The 15,169-nt window shown below is 32.8% G+C and overlaps 1 protein-coding gene across 1 annotated transcript in view; it reads left to right on the top strand.

Annotated features, from left to right (window-relative positions):
* The window catches only part of LOTGIDRAFT_161296 (hypothetical protein), a gene marked incomplete at both ends in the record, with an annotated part of 34,768 nt that overhangs the window by 93 nt on the left and 19,506 nt on the right, over window positions 1-15,169 (top strand). The window contains 3 exons of the mRNA XM_009056619.1: window positions 5,702-5,793; window positions 6,084-6,147; window positions 9,007-9,051. Of these exons, the coding sequence (XP_009054867.1) occupies window positions 5,702-5,793; window positions 6,084-6,147; window positions 9,007-9,051 (201 nt within the window). The remainder of the gene's footprint in view (window positions 1-5,701; window positions 5,794-6,083; window positions 6,148-9,006; window positions 9,052-15,169) is intronic.

Below are 15,169 nucleotides of genomic sequence, written 5' to 3'. Positions count from 1 at the left end.
GTAAGGAAGGTTATATTATGGTTAAACCGGTATATTATTTGCTTATTGCCCTTATTTAACGGGATAACGGTTCCAGATGAATGATAACACAGATGATGAGGTCAATATGAACTGGGGTGTATTAATATTGTTATTGCTCAGTGTATATATTCAGAGAAAATGATACTGTGGCAAACAAGAGGGATTATTCGGGTGAGAAGGGTTTAAGATGACCCCTGTGACTTGGAAATATGTCAATATGAACCAAAGTAGGCTTATATAATTATTGTTGTTACTCAAAATGGATCAATTATATTTCAATTTAATCACTCCATATACTGTTATATACTGGCTCAACATGGTGGTATTTACGATGAGAGATAACCTGGAGTAAACTCACTGGGATCTATATCATTGTTATCACATTGGTAATGCAATTACCAGAAGTAATTTGGTGTTAGTCGAAATAAGTGGTTACTCACATAACAAGCCAACAATTTGAAGGCCATCAGTGTCAATTATTATGTCCTGCCACTGTCTATTATAAGGTCCTTCCAGTGCCTTTGATTAGGTCCTACCAGTGTCTATGATAAGGTACTATTAGTGTCTATGATGAGGTCCTACCAGTGTTTATGAATGTCCTGTCAGTTCCTATGATAATGTCCAGGAAGTGTCTTGCCAGGGTCTTTGATTAGGTCCTACCTGTGTCTATGCTTAGGTCCTGTCAGTATCTATGCTTAGGTCCTGCCAGTGTCTTTGATTAGATCCTACCAGTGCCTATGCTGAGGTTCTGCCAGTGTCTATGCTTAGGTCCTGTCAATGTCTATGAGTATGTCATGCCAGTTCCTATGATAATATCCAGGAAGTGTCTTGTCAGTGTCTTTGATTAGGTCCTACCAGTGTCTATGCTTAGGTCCTACCAGTGTCTATGCTTAGGACCTACCAGAGACTTTGACTAGATCCTACCCTTGCCTATGCTTAGGTCCTGTCAGTGTCTTTGATTAGATCCTACCAGTGCCTAAGCTTAGGTCCTGCCTGTGTCTTTGATTAGATCCTACCAGTGCCTATGCTAAGGTCCTGCCAGTGTCTTTGATTAGATCCTACCAGTGCCTATGCTTAGGTTCTGCCAGTGCCTATGCTTAGGTCCTGCCAGTGTCTTTGATTAGATCCTACCAGTGTTCTGTGATAAGGTTCTGCCAGTGTCTTTGATTAGATCCTACCAGTGCCTATGCTTAGGTTCTGCCAGTGCCTATGCTTAGGTCCTGCCAGTGTCTTTGATTAGATCCTACCAGTGTTCTGTGATAAGGTTCTGCCAGTGTCATGTGATAAGGTCCTGTCGGTGTGCATTATTGTGTCTTACCCGGGCATCTAATATATATCTAATATTAGTTCTTGCATGTCTATGATTAGATTCTAGACTAGGACCTGCTAGAGTCTATGTATAGCTCCCTTGATAAGGTCCTGTCAGTGTCTATGTTATGATGATGCCACTGTCCTTGATGACCTCTTGCCAGTGTCTATGAGTATATTTTATTAGGTCCTGTTAGTGTCTATGATATGGTGCTGCCAGTGTCCATTATTAGGTCTTGTCAACATTTATGATAAGGTCCTGCCAGTATCTTTAATTAGCTGCTATCAATATCTGTACTGTTATTGTCAGTGTTCAACATTAGGTCCTGTGTGTGTTTATGATTAGTAGTCCAACCATTACGATAAGGTCCTACCAGTGTCCTGTTCTGCCAGTGTCTATGATTAGGTCCTGGATAAGGTTCTGCCAGTGTGTACAGTTAAGATGTCAGTGTTCTATGATAAGGTCCTCCCAGTCTACGAGTAGATACCATATATGTTATGATTAGGTCCTGTATGTGTTTATGAATCAGGTCCAGCCAGTGTTCATGATAAGAAACTGTCTACTGTATGTACTGACAATTGGGTCATTGGAAGAGCTTTGCCAGTGCCTGAGTGAATATGGTTATCGTTAAATACTCAGCTGTAGATCAACAATGACCTCAATTATCTCAACTTCTTATACCAATTTCATTATGTCTGTGAGTCGTGTGTACAGACAACTACCAGGCAAATCATTTTCTTTAGTAATATTGATCAACAAATTGCTGGAATAGTCTCAAGATTATGAACAACTTAGATGGAACTATCCATTATTACAGCTATAAGATTGGCTATAAGTGCTTTATAATTAGGTCATGGCAATTGTGCTTGGCATGATGCTCCTTTTTGGCATTTTTGATGATATATTATTTAAGTATGCAGATTTAATTTATGTGTATGAAAATGATTCAGGTTAGGCATCTAAAGTGTTTGAAATACATAAGCATTATTTGAGTGAGATTCTTGTGTGTACTCAAACCTTGAAACTTTCTCACAGGCTGAATATTGGAAACTGTGTTATGGACAGTATCTATTGAAGACCTGTTAACAAAATGGATTAGGGATCAGGCTTTAAAGAAAAAGTCCCCTTAATGGCCATTATTTTGAACCAGTTCAAAATTGAGTTATTTGTTTTTAGCGTTTTGTTTATACACCAAAGAACACAATGACATAAATTAGTGCAGAAGTTGGTGCCTGCTGTCTAGAATCTGTAAAAAAATTGCATTGATATCTTTCATCAATTTCAAACACATTTAAAATTCATTAAACATTGTGTGTTATGGATGATAACAGCTCGGATCAATTAATAAGACAGGATTATTGAGTCCAAATGCATAATACATCATCTTACGCTTCATTGACTGCTAAATTCTCTAGACTCTGTCATCCAGAATTGAATGATTAGTGATTGAAAGACTAGATGATCTGATCTATGTAATCAATATGAGACTTGTTGAATATCATTGATATTGCTTGTATATTATTGAACTTGTATATAAACTGCTAGTGAAATATTGTCCTTTGAAATACTGGCTATAGTTTGTATGTGTTCAATAAGAAAGATACATTGGACTACTTAAGTGTCATAAATGATTGAATGGGTAGAAATTGCTCTTGACCTAGTGAACATATTTAGCTCTACTTTTATTTCTTATAAGGCCTATGTATGGTTGAGTACAAAACAATTAATAATTGTTTATAAAAACTACTAGAGAAATATGATTTAAATCACTAAAAACTAAATCAAAGCGTTTTGATCAAGAGCGTTTGTGGAATGTTACCTCTGTGGTATTGTAACTGTTAAATTACGCATCTTTGCACACAAGGGGCTGATTGAGCACAATATATAGTTTTGAATATTGTGTAATGTTTTCTGATACAGCCTAGTAAGTAAGCATTGAAGCTAGAAATGAATTCAGTTTTGTATTCTCAATTTTCAGCATCAAATTTGGACAAACGACTGATATGCCTGATAGTTATCAATTTTCAACTGTTGAATTCTCTGTAAAAGGTGCCAGATGATAGTATTTAGGGATTTTAACAGAATTAACAAAGTCATCTACCAGCTGATGCTTTTGGCGTTAGGCATTCCAGATAAAATTCATTGCCATAGATATGCAAAACCTCAGCTCTTCATCCTATCCAAGAACCAAGACACATTACCTCTGTCATCTTCATTTCGAATATCCCAATGTCGGCCATCTTATTTGATGAAAGGAGCCTATATAGAATATACCTGTTGAATATGATTGACTATTTTGAATTATCCAAAATCCTGGATTACTGCCTATCATTAAAATCAGATCCTGTTATCAATATCAATTTTTGTCTGATCTATATTGAAGAATCACTCTAAATATTAAATGCTCAATACTCTTAAGAATAGGGTAAAAATCATGGGTGTTGACCAAATTATGCCCCCAAAAAATTTGTAAATAGCTTTAAATTTAGACAAGTAACACATTTTATACAATTTTATTTTCATACAAGAGGTTACTAAGGTCAGCCATTGAAGAATAAACCAGTTCAATTTGTAGCTTGTCGAATTGTCAAACTGTTTTTTAATGACCATCATAAAAATAATTCATGACTAGAGTTTGGTAGTCAGAGTGTTATCGACTAATATTTGAATAAAGTAAAAACTTGAGTTTCAAGCACATTATATTCTCATTACAATCTTCAAGTCTGAGTTTTGAATGACAATGAAGAAGAAGGAACAGATGGTTCAGACTAGTTTATTTTACTTCATGCTTCATCAAATGTTTCACTTCAAGTCTAATTAGTTATTCAGTGTTGTTGTTTTTAAGAATAAACTTTAATAGTTTGTTTCTTTATGTATCGCCTTTGAACAGAGGGCTTGTCATCAGATCACACAAATATAAAAGTAACATTTCAACAAACTGAACATAAGGGGATAGAGGAACTGGTTATGACATCAGAATTTGTTTCAACTTATAAAGGAGGATTCGAACCCACAGCACCTAATCGCCATGCAGACAACAATCTAACTTGCTACCAATAGTTTGGTGGTCAGGATCAGTTTAGCTTGTAACCATCTCACGATAGGCAGATCCAGGAATATGTGTTCAACTTAGTGACTTATTGAATAAACACTACCGGTACGAAAATTAAGAGCTAATGAAACTATGTAAACAATAGTTTGAAAACATTATCAACAGATAGACCATTGCCCAGCACAAACTGGAGTTGAATATTATAAATATTTTGAACTAGACTAGATGACATTTGTGCATAAACCTTCCCAACACGCTTTAATCTTTCCATTAAAAGCCATTGGTCTGTGATATCAGAGAAGATAATACATTTCCTGGCATCCATTTGTAAGACTGATTCTTTTACTGAAGCATGGAAGTCAGTCAATCAATTTCCGCACAAATGGGTTCTCCTCAGCAATGAAGGTACCCATGCATCACTAAACCAATTGATATACAGACTGGCACCTTTAAGCTTATGAATTTGATGAAATATGATTTATCATATCCTGAACAATGACCTTTGACCCCTTTCTCACATTGTGTCATTAATCAATATATAGAAATGTATATTCAACAAACTGGTAATTTGACTGGTAAATTGAATGATATTGATTAAGTTATATAGTCATTCTATATCAATTTGTTCTGCTCCAATTATAGCATAATGGTAGTGAATTGTTCTGAATAGAAATTAGTTACAAAGTTAAGTTAGGCATATTTGTAGAACCATTCCTGTGAACTGAATTAGGCTTAATTAATGCTGCAATCAGTGCAAACTGAAGTCTATTGTTGCAGAGTAAATTTAAACATAATTTTGTAGAAAATACTGAATTTGGACTTTCAAAATCTTTTAAGACATGAGCATTAGACCTATGACACAAGAAATCTCTCATTTTAAACTGACACTTTTGGTTAAAGAACAGATAAATTGAAAACATGTCTTCAGTATGATAAATCGTGGATCCTCAGAAGCTGAATTTAGTGTTTGCAAAATGAAAGATAAATAGATTGAGGTCCTGTTGCACCTGTATAAATAAAAGGGGCCCAACTTGAGGATCAATACTGGTGCCATGGCTATATACAGTATATTATATAACATGCAGTGTATGTTTGTGTGTGTGTCTTTTCAACTAAAATCATACTAATGACTAACTAATTTTCACATAATTAATAGACTTATCTATTGCTCTGTGACCTAGGCCAGTGCTTTCATTGAGACTCAATACACCCTAACACTGGCAAAATGTGTTTAAGACCCAAGCTTGGAAACTAAATGTCATGTGATCCTAAACTTCACAAAAATCAAAACACTAATTCTTTATTTTGCTTTTTTGTAGAATACACCAGGCCAGCCTATAAAATTTACAGTATCAGAATCATGTGATCGTATTAAAGAAGAATTCAGTTTTCTCCAAGCACAGTATCACAAGTAAGTGTACCATAAGTGTTAAGTGGAAAAGCATCAATCTGTGATTTTGGTTCTTGGGATGTTTATGATCAAATTCGCACAAAAAACTAAAAACAAATCTTTTTTTATGGACAATGTTTGCGAAAAAACTGAATTTGACATCTAGATGCCATATTGTTTACAGTTAGTAGCTCTGCAGAAAGCCACAAGAGGTGCCCAGTTGGTAAGTGTGCGCTGAATGGAGCTGGCCTTTAAATATTTGCTTTTGAAAGCTGCTCTTGTATTTAACTGTTTGTAATTGTCTCTTTTAGTCTGAAAATGGACTGTGAAAAACTGGCTCAAGAAAAAACTGAAATGCAAAGACACTATGTGATGGTAAGTATCAATATTCAAAGTATTCCGTACAAAATCAAAAACCATAGCTTTGATATTTAGATTCATTGTTATTAATTTTTATTTAAATTGCCAGCTACATCCAATTAATTTTTGATTAACCATTAGGACTTGTTGGTTTGGTTTTGTGTTCACTTTTCCACCTTACCCCTTCTATATAACTAGGAACAAGCCCCTCTCTTGAGCCACAGTATCACCATCTTTCTATCAGGTAGAAAGGTATGGATGTAATAAGGAAGATAATAACTGATAATTAATAGGTAGTTATTGACCAAGTATATATAATTATACAATACTAATGAACTATAGATTACATCTTAATGTCCGTTTTACTGGGATAAAAACAGGTCAAAATATTCACCATAATACTCACTAAACTATTTGCCCTACAGAAAACTATAAATTACTTAATTATAATTTACTCAGATCTAGTAGAATTATATTAATGGAGTTTTACTTCCTGTTGTTTTATTTGACCTGAAAGCACGAAACCACTGTAATTGGATTTTTACAATATTATTGTCAAAATTTCAGGACCATATCAGCAATTTTGACCATTATGAATAAATGTTAGGGCAAAGGCAACAAGTATCTATTTTAATGTGAAGTTAAGATGGAAATTCCATAAAACTTCTAAGGAACTAAAGATCAAAAAGATTATATTCATTATATATTACCTCAAAATTACTCTGAAATTGAAAATCAATGTTTTATAAAATAATGAAAGTGCAGCTGAATTTCACAGACTATGTACCTTAAATTGATAGCAGACAACAACTGGTTTTGAAACAAATGTCGGGAAACGATGAGGCAACAAAAGATAACATTTCCTATAAACTACTATCTTTAAATTGAAGCCAATTGGTGAATCTAGAAATAACTTGATAATCTTATCTGCTTTATGTATTCGTTTATTGGAATTGGAGCATTCTTAACTAAATTAATGAAATGTAAGAAAAAGGCTATTGGCAAGTCTACAGCAACTTAGTTAACTGATCCAGTTAATTCTAAGATTGGCAGATCAACTAATAGTTTCTTTCTGCTGGAATATTGAAATAGAGATATCTTTTTCTGAATGTATTTCATGCGAATTTTGAGACTTAAGACATGTATTGAAACATTTGGAGGAAATATAATAAAGTAAAAGTTTGAGTACTGTGAAAAGCTGTAGATGTGCAAGGCAAAGTCTAGCACATGATCAATATGAGGATTAAGCAGAGGTCACGTAAGACTTTGCAGAAAAGTACGAGTACCTAAATCAGAATTAATTCAAATACTGTATCAGAATTTATATCCATCTGTTTCACACTGTTAAATTTAATATAATAATTAAAATTGTGTAATCAAGTTAAATTTTCTTTAAAAAGAATAACAAATTTTACTCCATACATCTACCTAATGAATTTCAAACTTCAATTTGTCAATTCTAACAGTTCAGTTTGAGTTTTTCCCCCGCTATAAAAGCCTCAACTATCATTTTAGCCTAAAATTTTCATAATAAGACTAATTTATAAACCTGGTCAAACTATCCTCCCAAAGAACTTGCAAAATAAGAATTTTGTATCAAAATGTATATCCACTACCTCAGACTTGAGTGGGATTTTCAAGTAGGTGAATGACAAAACAATACAATCTGTGTGAATGAACTAATTAAGATAGTGAAGTAGCCAGAGTAAAAATAAATACACAGAGAAAATATTTATTGTTTATTTTCTCCTCTTCAATCTACACCTGCTTATCAATTGTTTCTCGGCTTCCTCTTCCAAGTAGCCGTTAAAATGATGTCAAAAATAGCACACTGCCAATAACTGCATAATTTAGCTACAAGACCATGTGAATTCACGCAAAAGAAGAGATAATTTCCTTCAAGAGAGACCCTTATCTTTATCTAAGTGGTGCTTGGATTTTCTTTATACCAAGCTAGTCTAATCTTTTGTCGTTTGCTGAACGTCTTGACTAGAGAGAAATAATCATAGCACAGCTTTAATTTTCTGATTACATTGCACTGCCGACTGTCTTGTGTTAAACTTGCCTGCTATTTATTGATTTTTTCTTTCTCGCTTTTATCTTTTCTCCTTCACTGCTCAAGCCAATCTTTGGTCTGAATAATTATATCTAACTGCACATATTGGCTTTTGGGAGGGATTAATTTGGCCTGGACATGAAAGTTTGCATGTTACGAGTGTTGATTGATCTTGGTATTGTGATGAAACTTGTCATTGTGATACCATGATTGGCAGGCAAACAATGATAATACCTCAGAAAGAGTGTTAACTGTAAAAATATCCCCTGAACAATAAACTTATTTCTTTTCTTATTAAATTAAAACAATCAAAACAATAAAACATCAACTCATAAAATCAATTTTTATAAGAATTGAATATTAATTCTCATAGAATTTATATAATCACATTCAATGCTGACTAGACATACAAAAAACATACTCATGAAAGGCTGCTTGTAACCTCAGAAATATTCCTTTTTTCAATGAACATATTAAAGACTTCATGAGCATTGTGACACACAGACAGAGCAAATGACATTGATCTACTGGCCTTATTATGAACAGCAACGAGTTAAAAATATTCTTGATGAAATTCTGGGTAGACTTCACAGATCTTTGAAAATTGTTCCTCAGAAAATAATTTCTAATAAACTTTTCAGCCTTTTTATCAAACATCAGTCAGAAACATTATACTTTCACAGAAGTAATACCTCTAATTTTCCTATTAATTTATCAGAGGTCATTTCATTATCAACCTCCTGTCCCTGTATTCACTTAGATCTTAATCTGATGTTTCCACTAGTTGTCTAATATGTCACTTTCCTCTTCCATTTCAGTATTATGAAATGTCATATGGATTAAATGTTGAAATGCATAAACAGGTAAGCACCATCCCTATTTCTATATTTTGAGAACTGAGAGAAGGGACACAGAGTTTCTTTCAGCAAGCATGACACCAAGGCTCCTGTATGATTTTTGATACAAATTTTGATTGTTTGGCCCCTGACCAAATGCATCTTGGTAGGCCTATTATTTTATAATGCAACAACCTGATACCAGAGATTTTTCAACAAGTTTCCGAGGTATTCAAACTAAAATAACTGTCAAAGTTAACGAACAATTTCAGAAAGAAAAGTGATAAAAAAGAATTTATGTATTTTTTCTATAAAAAATAGAAATAATATTCGTCTCAGTATAAAAATTAGGCTTTGAAAAGAAATGCATAAAATTGTCTCAAAGACAAAGAAATAAAAATTGTATCAATAAAGAGAAATCTTTTCAATCTTCTAGCTCAATAAGCTCATAGAAAACTATTAATAAAACAAAACTTAGACAAAATCAATAGCTCTGACCAATATTATCATGGTCTTTGCTTTGCATTATTTATATTTGCCAGATTTTCTTGTTAAAGCAGTAAATTAGTGGAGTTGATCTGATATAATGTTATTAAGACAGAGAGAAAGAAGCTCAAATTACTCATAATGAATTAAGAAACATTTTATTGTTGTTTTTATTTCCTCTGATCAATGATCATGTTTTATTCATTTAAATGTGATACTGGTCGATTGTCGTGTAGGCCAGGGGATTTTACCTTCAATACCACTACTTAGTAAGCTTCTATTAAAGGAACAATGGATTATTCCTGGATGTTATTAATGGTATTTTAGGCATTAATTCCATGGTGACATTGTACCAAATTGTCATACAGAATCTGACATTATTTCCAGGGTGACATTGTACCAAATTGTCATACAGAATCTGACATTATTTCCAGGATGACACTGGCACTAACTATCAGACAGAATCTGAAATAATTTCCAGAGTAATTTGGCATTAACTATCAAAAAGATTCTGACATTATTCCCAGTATGACATTGGCACTAACTATCAGACAAAATCTGATATAATTGCCAGGGTGACATTGGCGCTAACTATCAGACAAAATCTGACATTATTTCCAGAGTGATCTTGTAGGCATCTGACATTATTTCCAGAGTGATCTTGTTGGCATCTGATATTATTTTCCAGAGTGATCTTGTAAGCATCCGACATTATTTCCAGAGTAATCTTGTAAGCATCTGACATTATTTCCAGAGTGCCCTTATTAGGCATCTGACATTATTTCCAGAGTGATCTTGTAAGCATCCGACATTATTTCCAGAGTGATCTTGTAAGCATCTGACATTATTTCCAGAGTGATCTTGTAGGCATCTGACATTATTTCCAGAGTGATCTTGTTGGCATCTGATATTATTTTCCAGAGTGATCTTGTAAGCATCCGACATTATTTCCAGAGTGCCCTTGTAAGCATCTGACATTATTTCCAGAGTGCCTTATTAGGCATCTGACATTATATTCAATGACATTGTTGATGACAGTGTTGATTACTACTGAAATTATGAAATATAAAATTGACTGGATATATTTTGAAACAGACCCTGATGAGAAATATTTTGCCTGACTATATATAAATGGTTTGAAATGTCTACATGACATTAACATTGTAGTTACTTTCCTCACTGTACCTATATATATATATATATATATATATCCAATCAGAGGTTTGACAAAAGTATAATATTTATATATATTGTTTATGTGACAAAACAATAATTTAATTCCTAAATACATGTATAGAGATAAAATACCTTCTAGAAATTAACCTGAAAAAAGCTGGAATTTATTATTTACATATCAATACTATCAATAAAGTTGATCATCTTATCAGCATGGCCACATGTTACACTTGTATCATGGTATTGATATTTACCATTCAATACTGTAAATGTATTTAGTTAATGTTCAGTGGATATACCAGGTGTAATCAATCCATATTTTATTTGAATATTCTAATCAGTTTGTTAGATATAATTTAATCATTTAATCATGGTTGAGGCTAAGCATAGTCTGAAACTCTTGTCTGGCTTCTCATAGTTATTGTAAATCATCGGCTGGACAACAAAGGTTGAGATATATATTCTCCTGATCCATTCTAACAATTATGGATTTTTCAAACACTCCAAAGGCAATGAGACGCTGAATCCACTTTATCCTGATCCATTCTATCGATTATCAGCTATAATAGTCTCAAAACAATAGTTGGCATCAAAAATATATTAATACCTTATTAAGTAATAAACAACTAGACCCTGAGGGGTAACTACCAATCCTATAAATTGACAAATTTTTGACAAACAATTGTTGAGAAATTGAGAAATTCTCCAATTTTACATTTCTTTCAGTGAATTGTTAGTTATTTATTAAGAAAATCTAACAAATAGGTAATGGCAAGAGGGCTTTCGACTGAAAGTTGTGGTACATGCATGTTGAAGCAATTGTGGATAGAATGAGAGGCTGGCTTTAGATTATACCATCTGAACAACATAATGGCAGCTCGTGATCTTCTTAAAAAGATAATTTGAATGATGAGAACTTTAATAGTTTAATATGGAGTTATTATGCATGATTTATATCTTAATTCAAATATTTACTCTATGTAAATTGAATTATCTCTTAATAGCATAAATAAATATGGTCTTTTACTACACTTCATCGGCAATCTATAAATAACTATATAACTCAGTGAATTTTTAAGAAGGGCTGTGGAGTTGACAAATCTAGTTGCATAGTGGCATCAGGTTTATGGAAATGTGAACATGTCTGCTCAAAGTCCTATACATGTATGTATATGATTTCAACATTTGGTTGCTTACTATTTGGAATACTGACAAATCTAATCACAGACTTGCATGAGGTGATCTGAAAGGGGGTGTTTACCCTACCACTCTAGCAACACCCATTATGTCAATCATTTACAGTAATCCCAGGAGGGGTTACAAATAAATGACGGATAGCACAACTATTCTGAACTATTATTCAGTAATTCACACTGGTCAATTATTCACAAACCTTATCGTAGAATCTAATAAGGTGAGTTTAGCCTGTTCCTCCAAGACCACCCTATTGTCAATCACTGTCATGAATCCCAGGAGATGTTACAAGAATTTGGTGCATAATGCAACCCTTTTTAACTATTTTTCACAGTTGTTAATTATTCACAAACCCAATCACAGAGTAGGTGATCTGAAAGGGTGAGTTTACTTTGTTCCTCTATCACCACCCTCTATGTCAATCATTGTCATGAAGTGGAGATATTGATGCTCCTGAATTCATGGAGTACTCTTGGACTGAGTAACACAGGTTTAACGAATAATTTTAATCTTCAACTCATCTGTAGGCAGGGAACGTCAATAAGCAACACAAAGAAGCAAATACTCAGAACTAAACGAAAACACTGCCTGGATCTAAGAGCCATTTTACATTGAAATTATATGCTTAGTAAATATTGACATTGTTGTGTAAATATTCCCTTCTTTAGCCATTAGCCATCAGATCATTATTGGTATTTTGTGTGATTTGTCTTCTATTCATTTGGAGTGTTTATCTTTATATTCTCATAGATTTTATAATGCTAACAATCTATCAAGCAAACGTGTCGACATGTGTGCTTATTCGCTAGTATAAATAATAAAAACTTGAAATATTAAACGTACGTCTATTTCGTATTTAAGTTGTTATCATACGCGATCAATATTGCCAGTATTTGAAGATGTGTCCTAATGTAAGCATTATCTAGTTGACACAGCTCTTTGAAGTTTTGTTGTAACTACTTTGCATTAGTGTGATTAAGTTTTGTTAAATAAAGTCTGTCGAATTCTTATTTGAAAAAAATTTGAATGACAATAGCAGGTTTTTTTTTTATTAAAATCTAGACCTTAAGGAAAGATTTTTTTCAATGTGAAAAAGGTGTTGGCTTTGTGGAAATGAAAATTATATTGAGTATTTGAAAAATAAGATTTGAATAAGAGATTTAATAGAGCAAATGTCATTAGGTGTAGTTATGACGGATTGTGAACTAACTGTGTAGTTAATTTTGGGGTTTTCATACTTCAATACTCAAGCACTTTCTAATGCAGAATCTTTAACTTATAACTGTTTATCAATCCCAGATAAGCTTGATTCAGACTGTTGAAAAATTGTTTTATCTCATGAGATAATGAGAGGGATGCTCAACACCTGCTGTCATTCTGCAATTAAGATTGGTAGCTCCTTTGAAGAAAGTCAATATAGTAATTAATATATGGTACATTTGTAACATGAAGAATTCAAAAAAATAGTTTTTAATCACTAGTAGGAGTGCAATATTGATGGAATAAATGGTTGGAGTTCTCTTCAGTCTTTCTGATGAGTCCACAAAAGGTCCTCAGTATTTGTGTGAGTGTTAATATGAAAAAAAAATAACCTGCCAAGCTGGTTGCAGCAATATGAATTAAATATGTCTCTATTTAAAAGCAAAACAGTTTACGATCAATAGAAAGAAAGAGAAAGGTTTTAATAGGTTTTTTGTGGAGTATAAATCCTAATGAAAATAGATTTCAATGTTTCGAAACTAAAGACTTTGGCTTTATTTCTCGAGAGAAGTTTATTTCTTCGCACTAGTGAATGTGTGGCGTGTAATCAGCATACAAGTAATAAAATCAAGCTTTCAATTCCATCGAGACTGTCATTATTATAACAACTTCACGTTGATTCTGTCCAGTTCTTGAATCCTAGGGGAGACAACAAAAAATATGGCAGATAACGTAACTCTTTCTGAACTATTTTTCACACATGTCAATTATTCCAATAATGTAAAATTCTGTCTCCTGAAGTCTTATATTTAAAAATTTCAAACTTCCATAGGTAGAAACTCTGTTGTGAAATTACTGTAAAAAGTCCTTAATTGAAATTTTTTTTTATAGTCTGTCGGACAATACGTTTCAAATGAGGTAGCTCCAAAATGCACCAAATCTCATGAGAAAAAAGAAATAAAATGATCTGGTGATTTACTGCTTACTTATCTTCAATTTATTGCGGATAAAGTGATACACCAATTTAGTAGGGCAAGCAGTTCCCGTTAATATAGAAGCTGCTATCTTGACAAAATTTTCACTCCATGCAAAATAAGAAATTTGATTTCAATGGACTTTAGTCTTCAGATTTCAGTTATCACTCCAGCAAAATAATTTTCAATACAGTTTGCAATTTTTGAGAGCTCGAATCGTTGGATTAATTACGAAACCTTTGCACTGAAAAAACTGTGTCCGTCAAGATCTGATCTCCAATTAGTATTAAGTTGCATGTATAGAAAATTTTCATCATAATGAAACAAACAAGGAAGTTATATTAGATACTGAATATCTGTATTACTCTTATAAAATTAATCAAATCAAACTATATTAATTGTAATAAAAGAGATAAATTTGTGATTTGAAGTGAAATTAAGATGAGGATGAGGTCTCTATTACTTAATGGAAATTAACTCCAGACAAGATTTCAGTCATTTATTATGCTTGGCTAAAAGACTATTTAACTTTCCTTTTAAAAACTGAGTTATTGAAAACCGATGTCTGATTTTAATTCCAGAAAGAATCTGGTAATTTTCTTATCAAAATACACTACTGCATGAAAAATAATATTTCTTTCTCAATTGAAGTCAAAATATTGAATGAGATCTGAGAGACATGAACCTCTCAATTCTGCATACTAGTTAAAGAACCACATAAAACTAGTATATGGCAAATCCAAATAATTTGTGACTAATTGTTGATATGTTGATATGTCAAAGTCCAAATTTCAAAGTTCTTGTTGCATTAAATTTTTTTTAGAAAAATTAAAAAGATCACCTGATGAATGATGGTCTCACACTAAACATTCCTGATATGAATACTTATATGTGGACATTTAAATAGTGAGCCGATATGGAAATCATGTTGAACGTTTGTAAGTTCTGTAGAAACCTGACAAAATCAAGCCTGACAATACAAGTAAAGTTTATGTATAGCAAGGTGTAATAATTGGATACTTACTTTTCATTGATAGATTACATATGAATGTAAATACTGAAGGTATTTTGAAAGTGGGTAAGTCCAAAGAAGGAAGTGTGAATGATGAAGGTGT

Source organism: Lottia gigantea (assembly GCF_000327385.1).
Source record: "Lottia gigantea unplaced genomic scaffold LOTGIsca_28, whole genome shotgun sequence".
Taxonomy (NCBI): domain Eukaryota; kingdom Metazoa; phylum Mollusca; class Gastropoda; family Lottiidae; genus Lottia; species Lottia gigantea.
The sequence above is the reverse complement of the archived record's forward strand: the minus strand, read 5'-3'. Positions and strand labels throughout refer to the sequence as shown.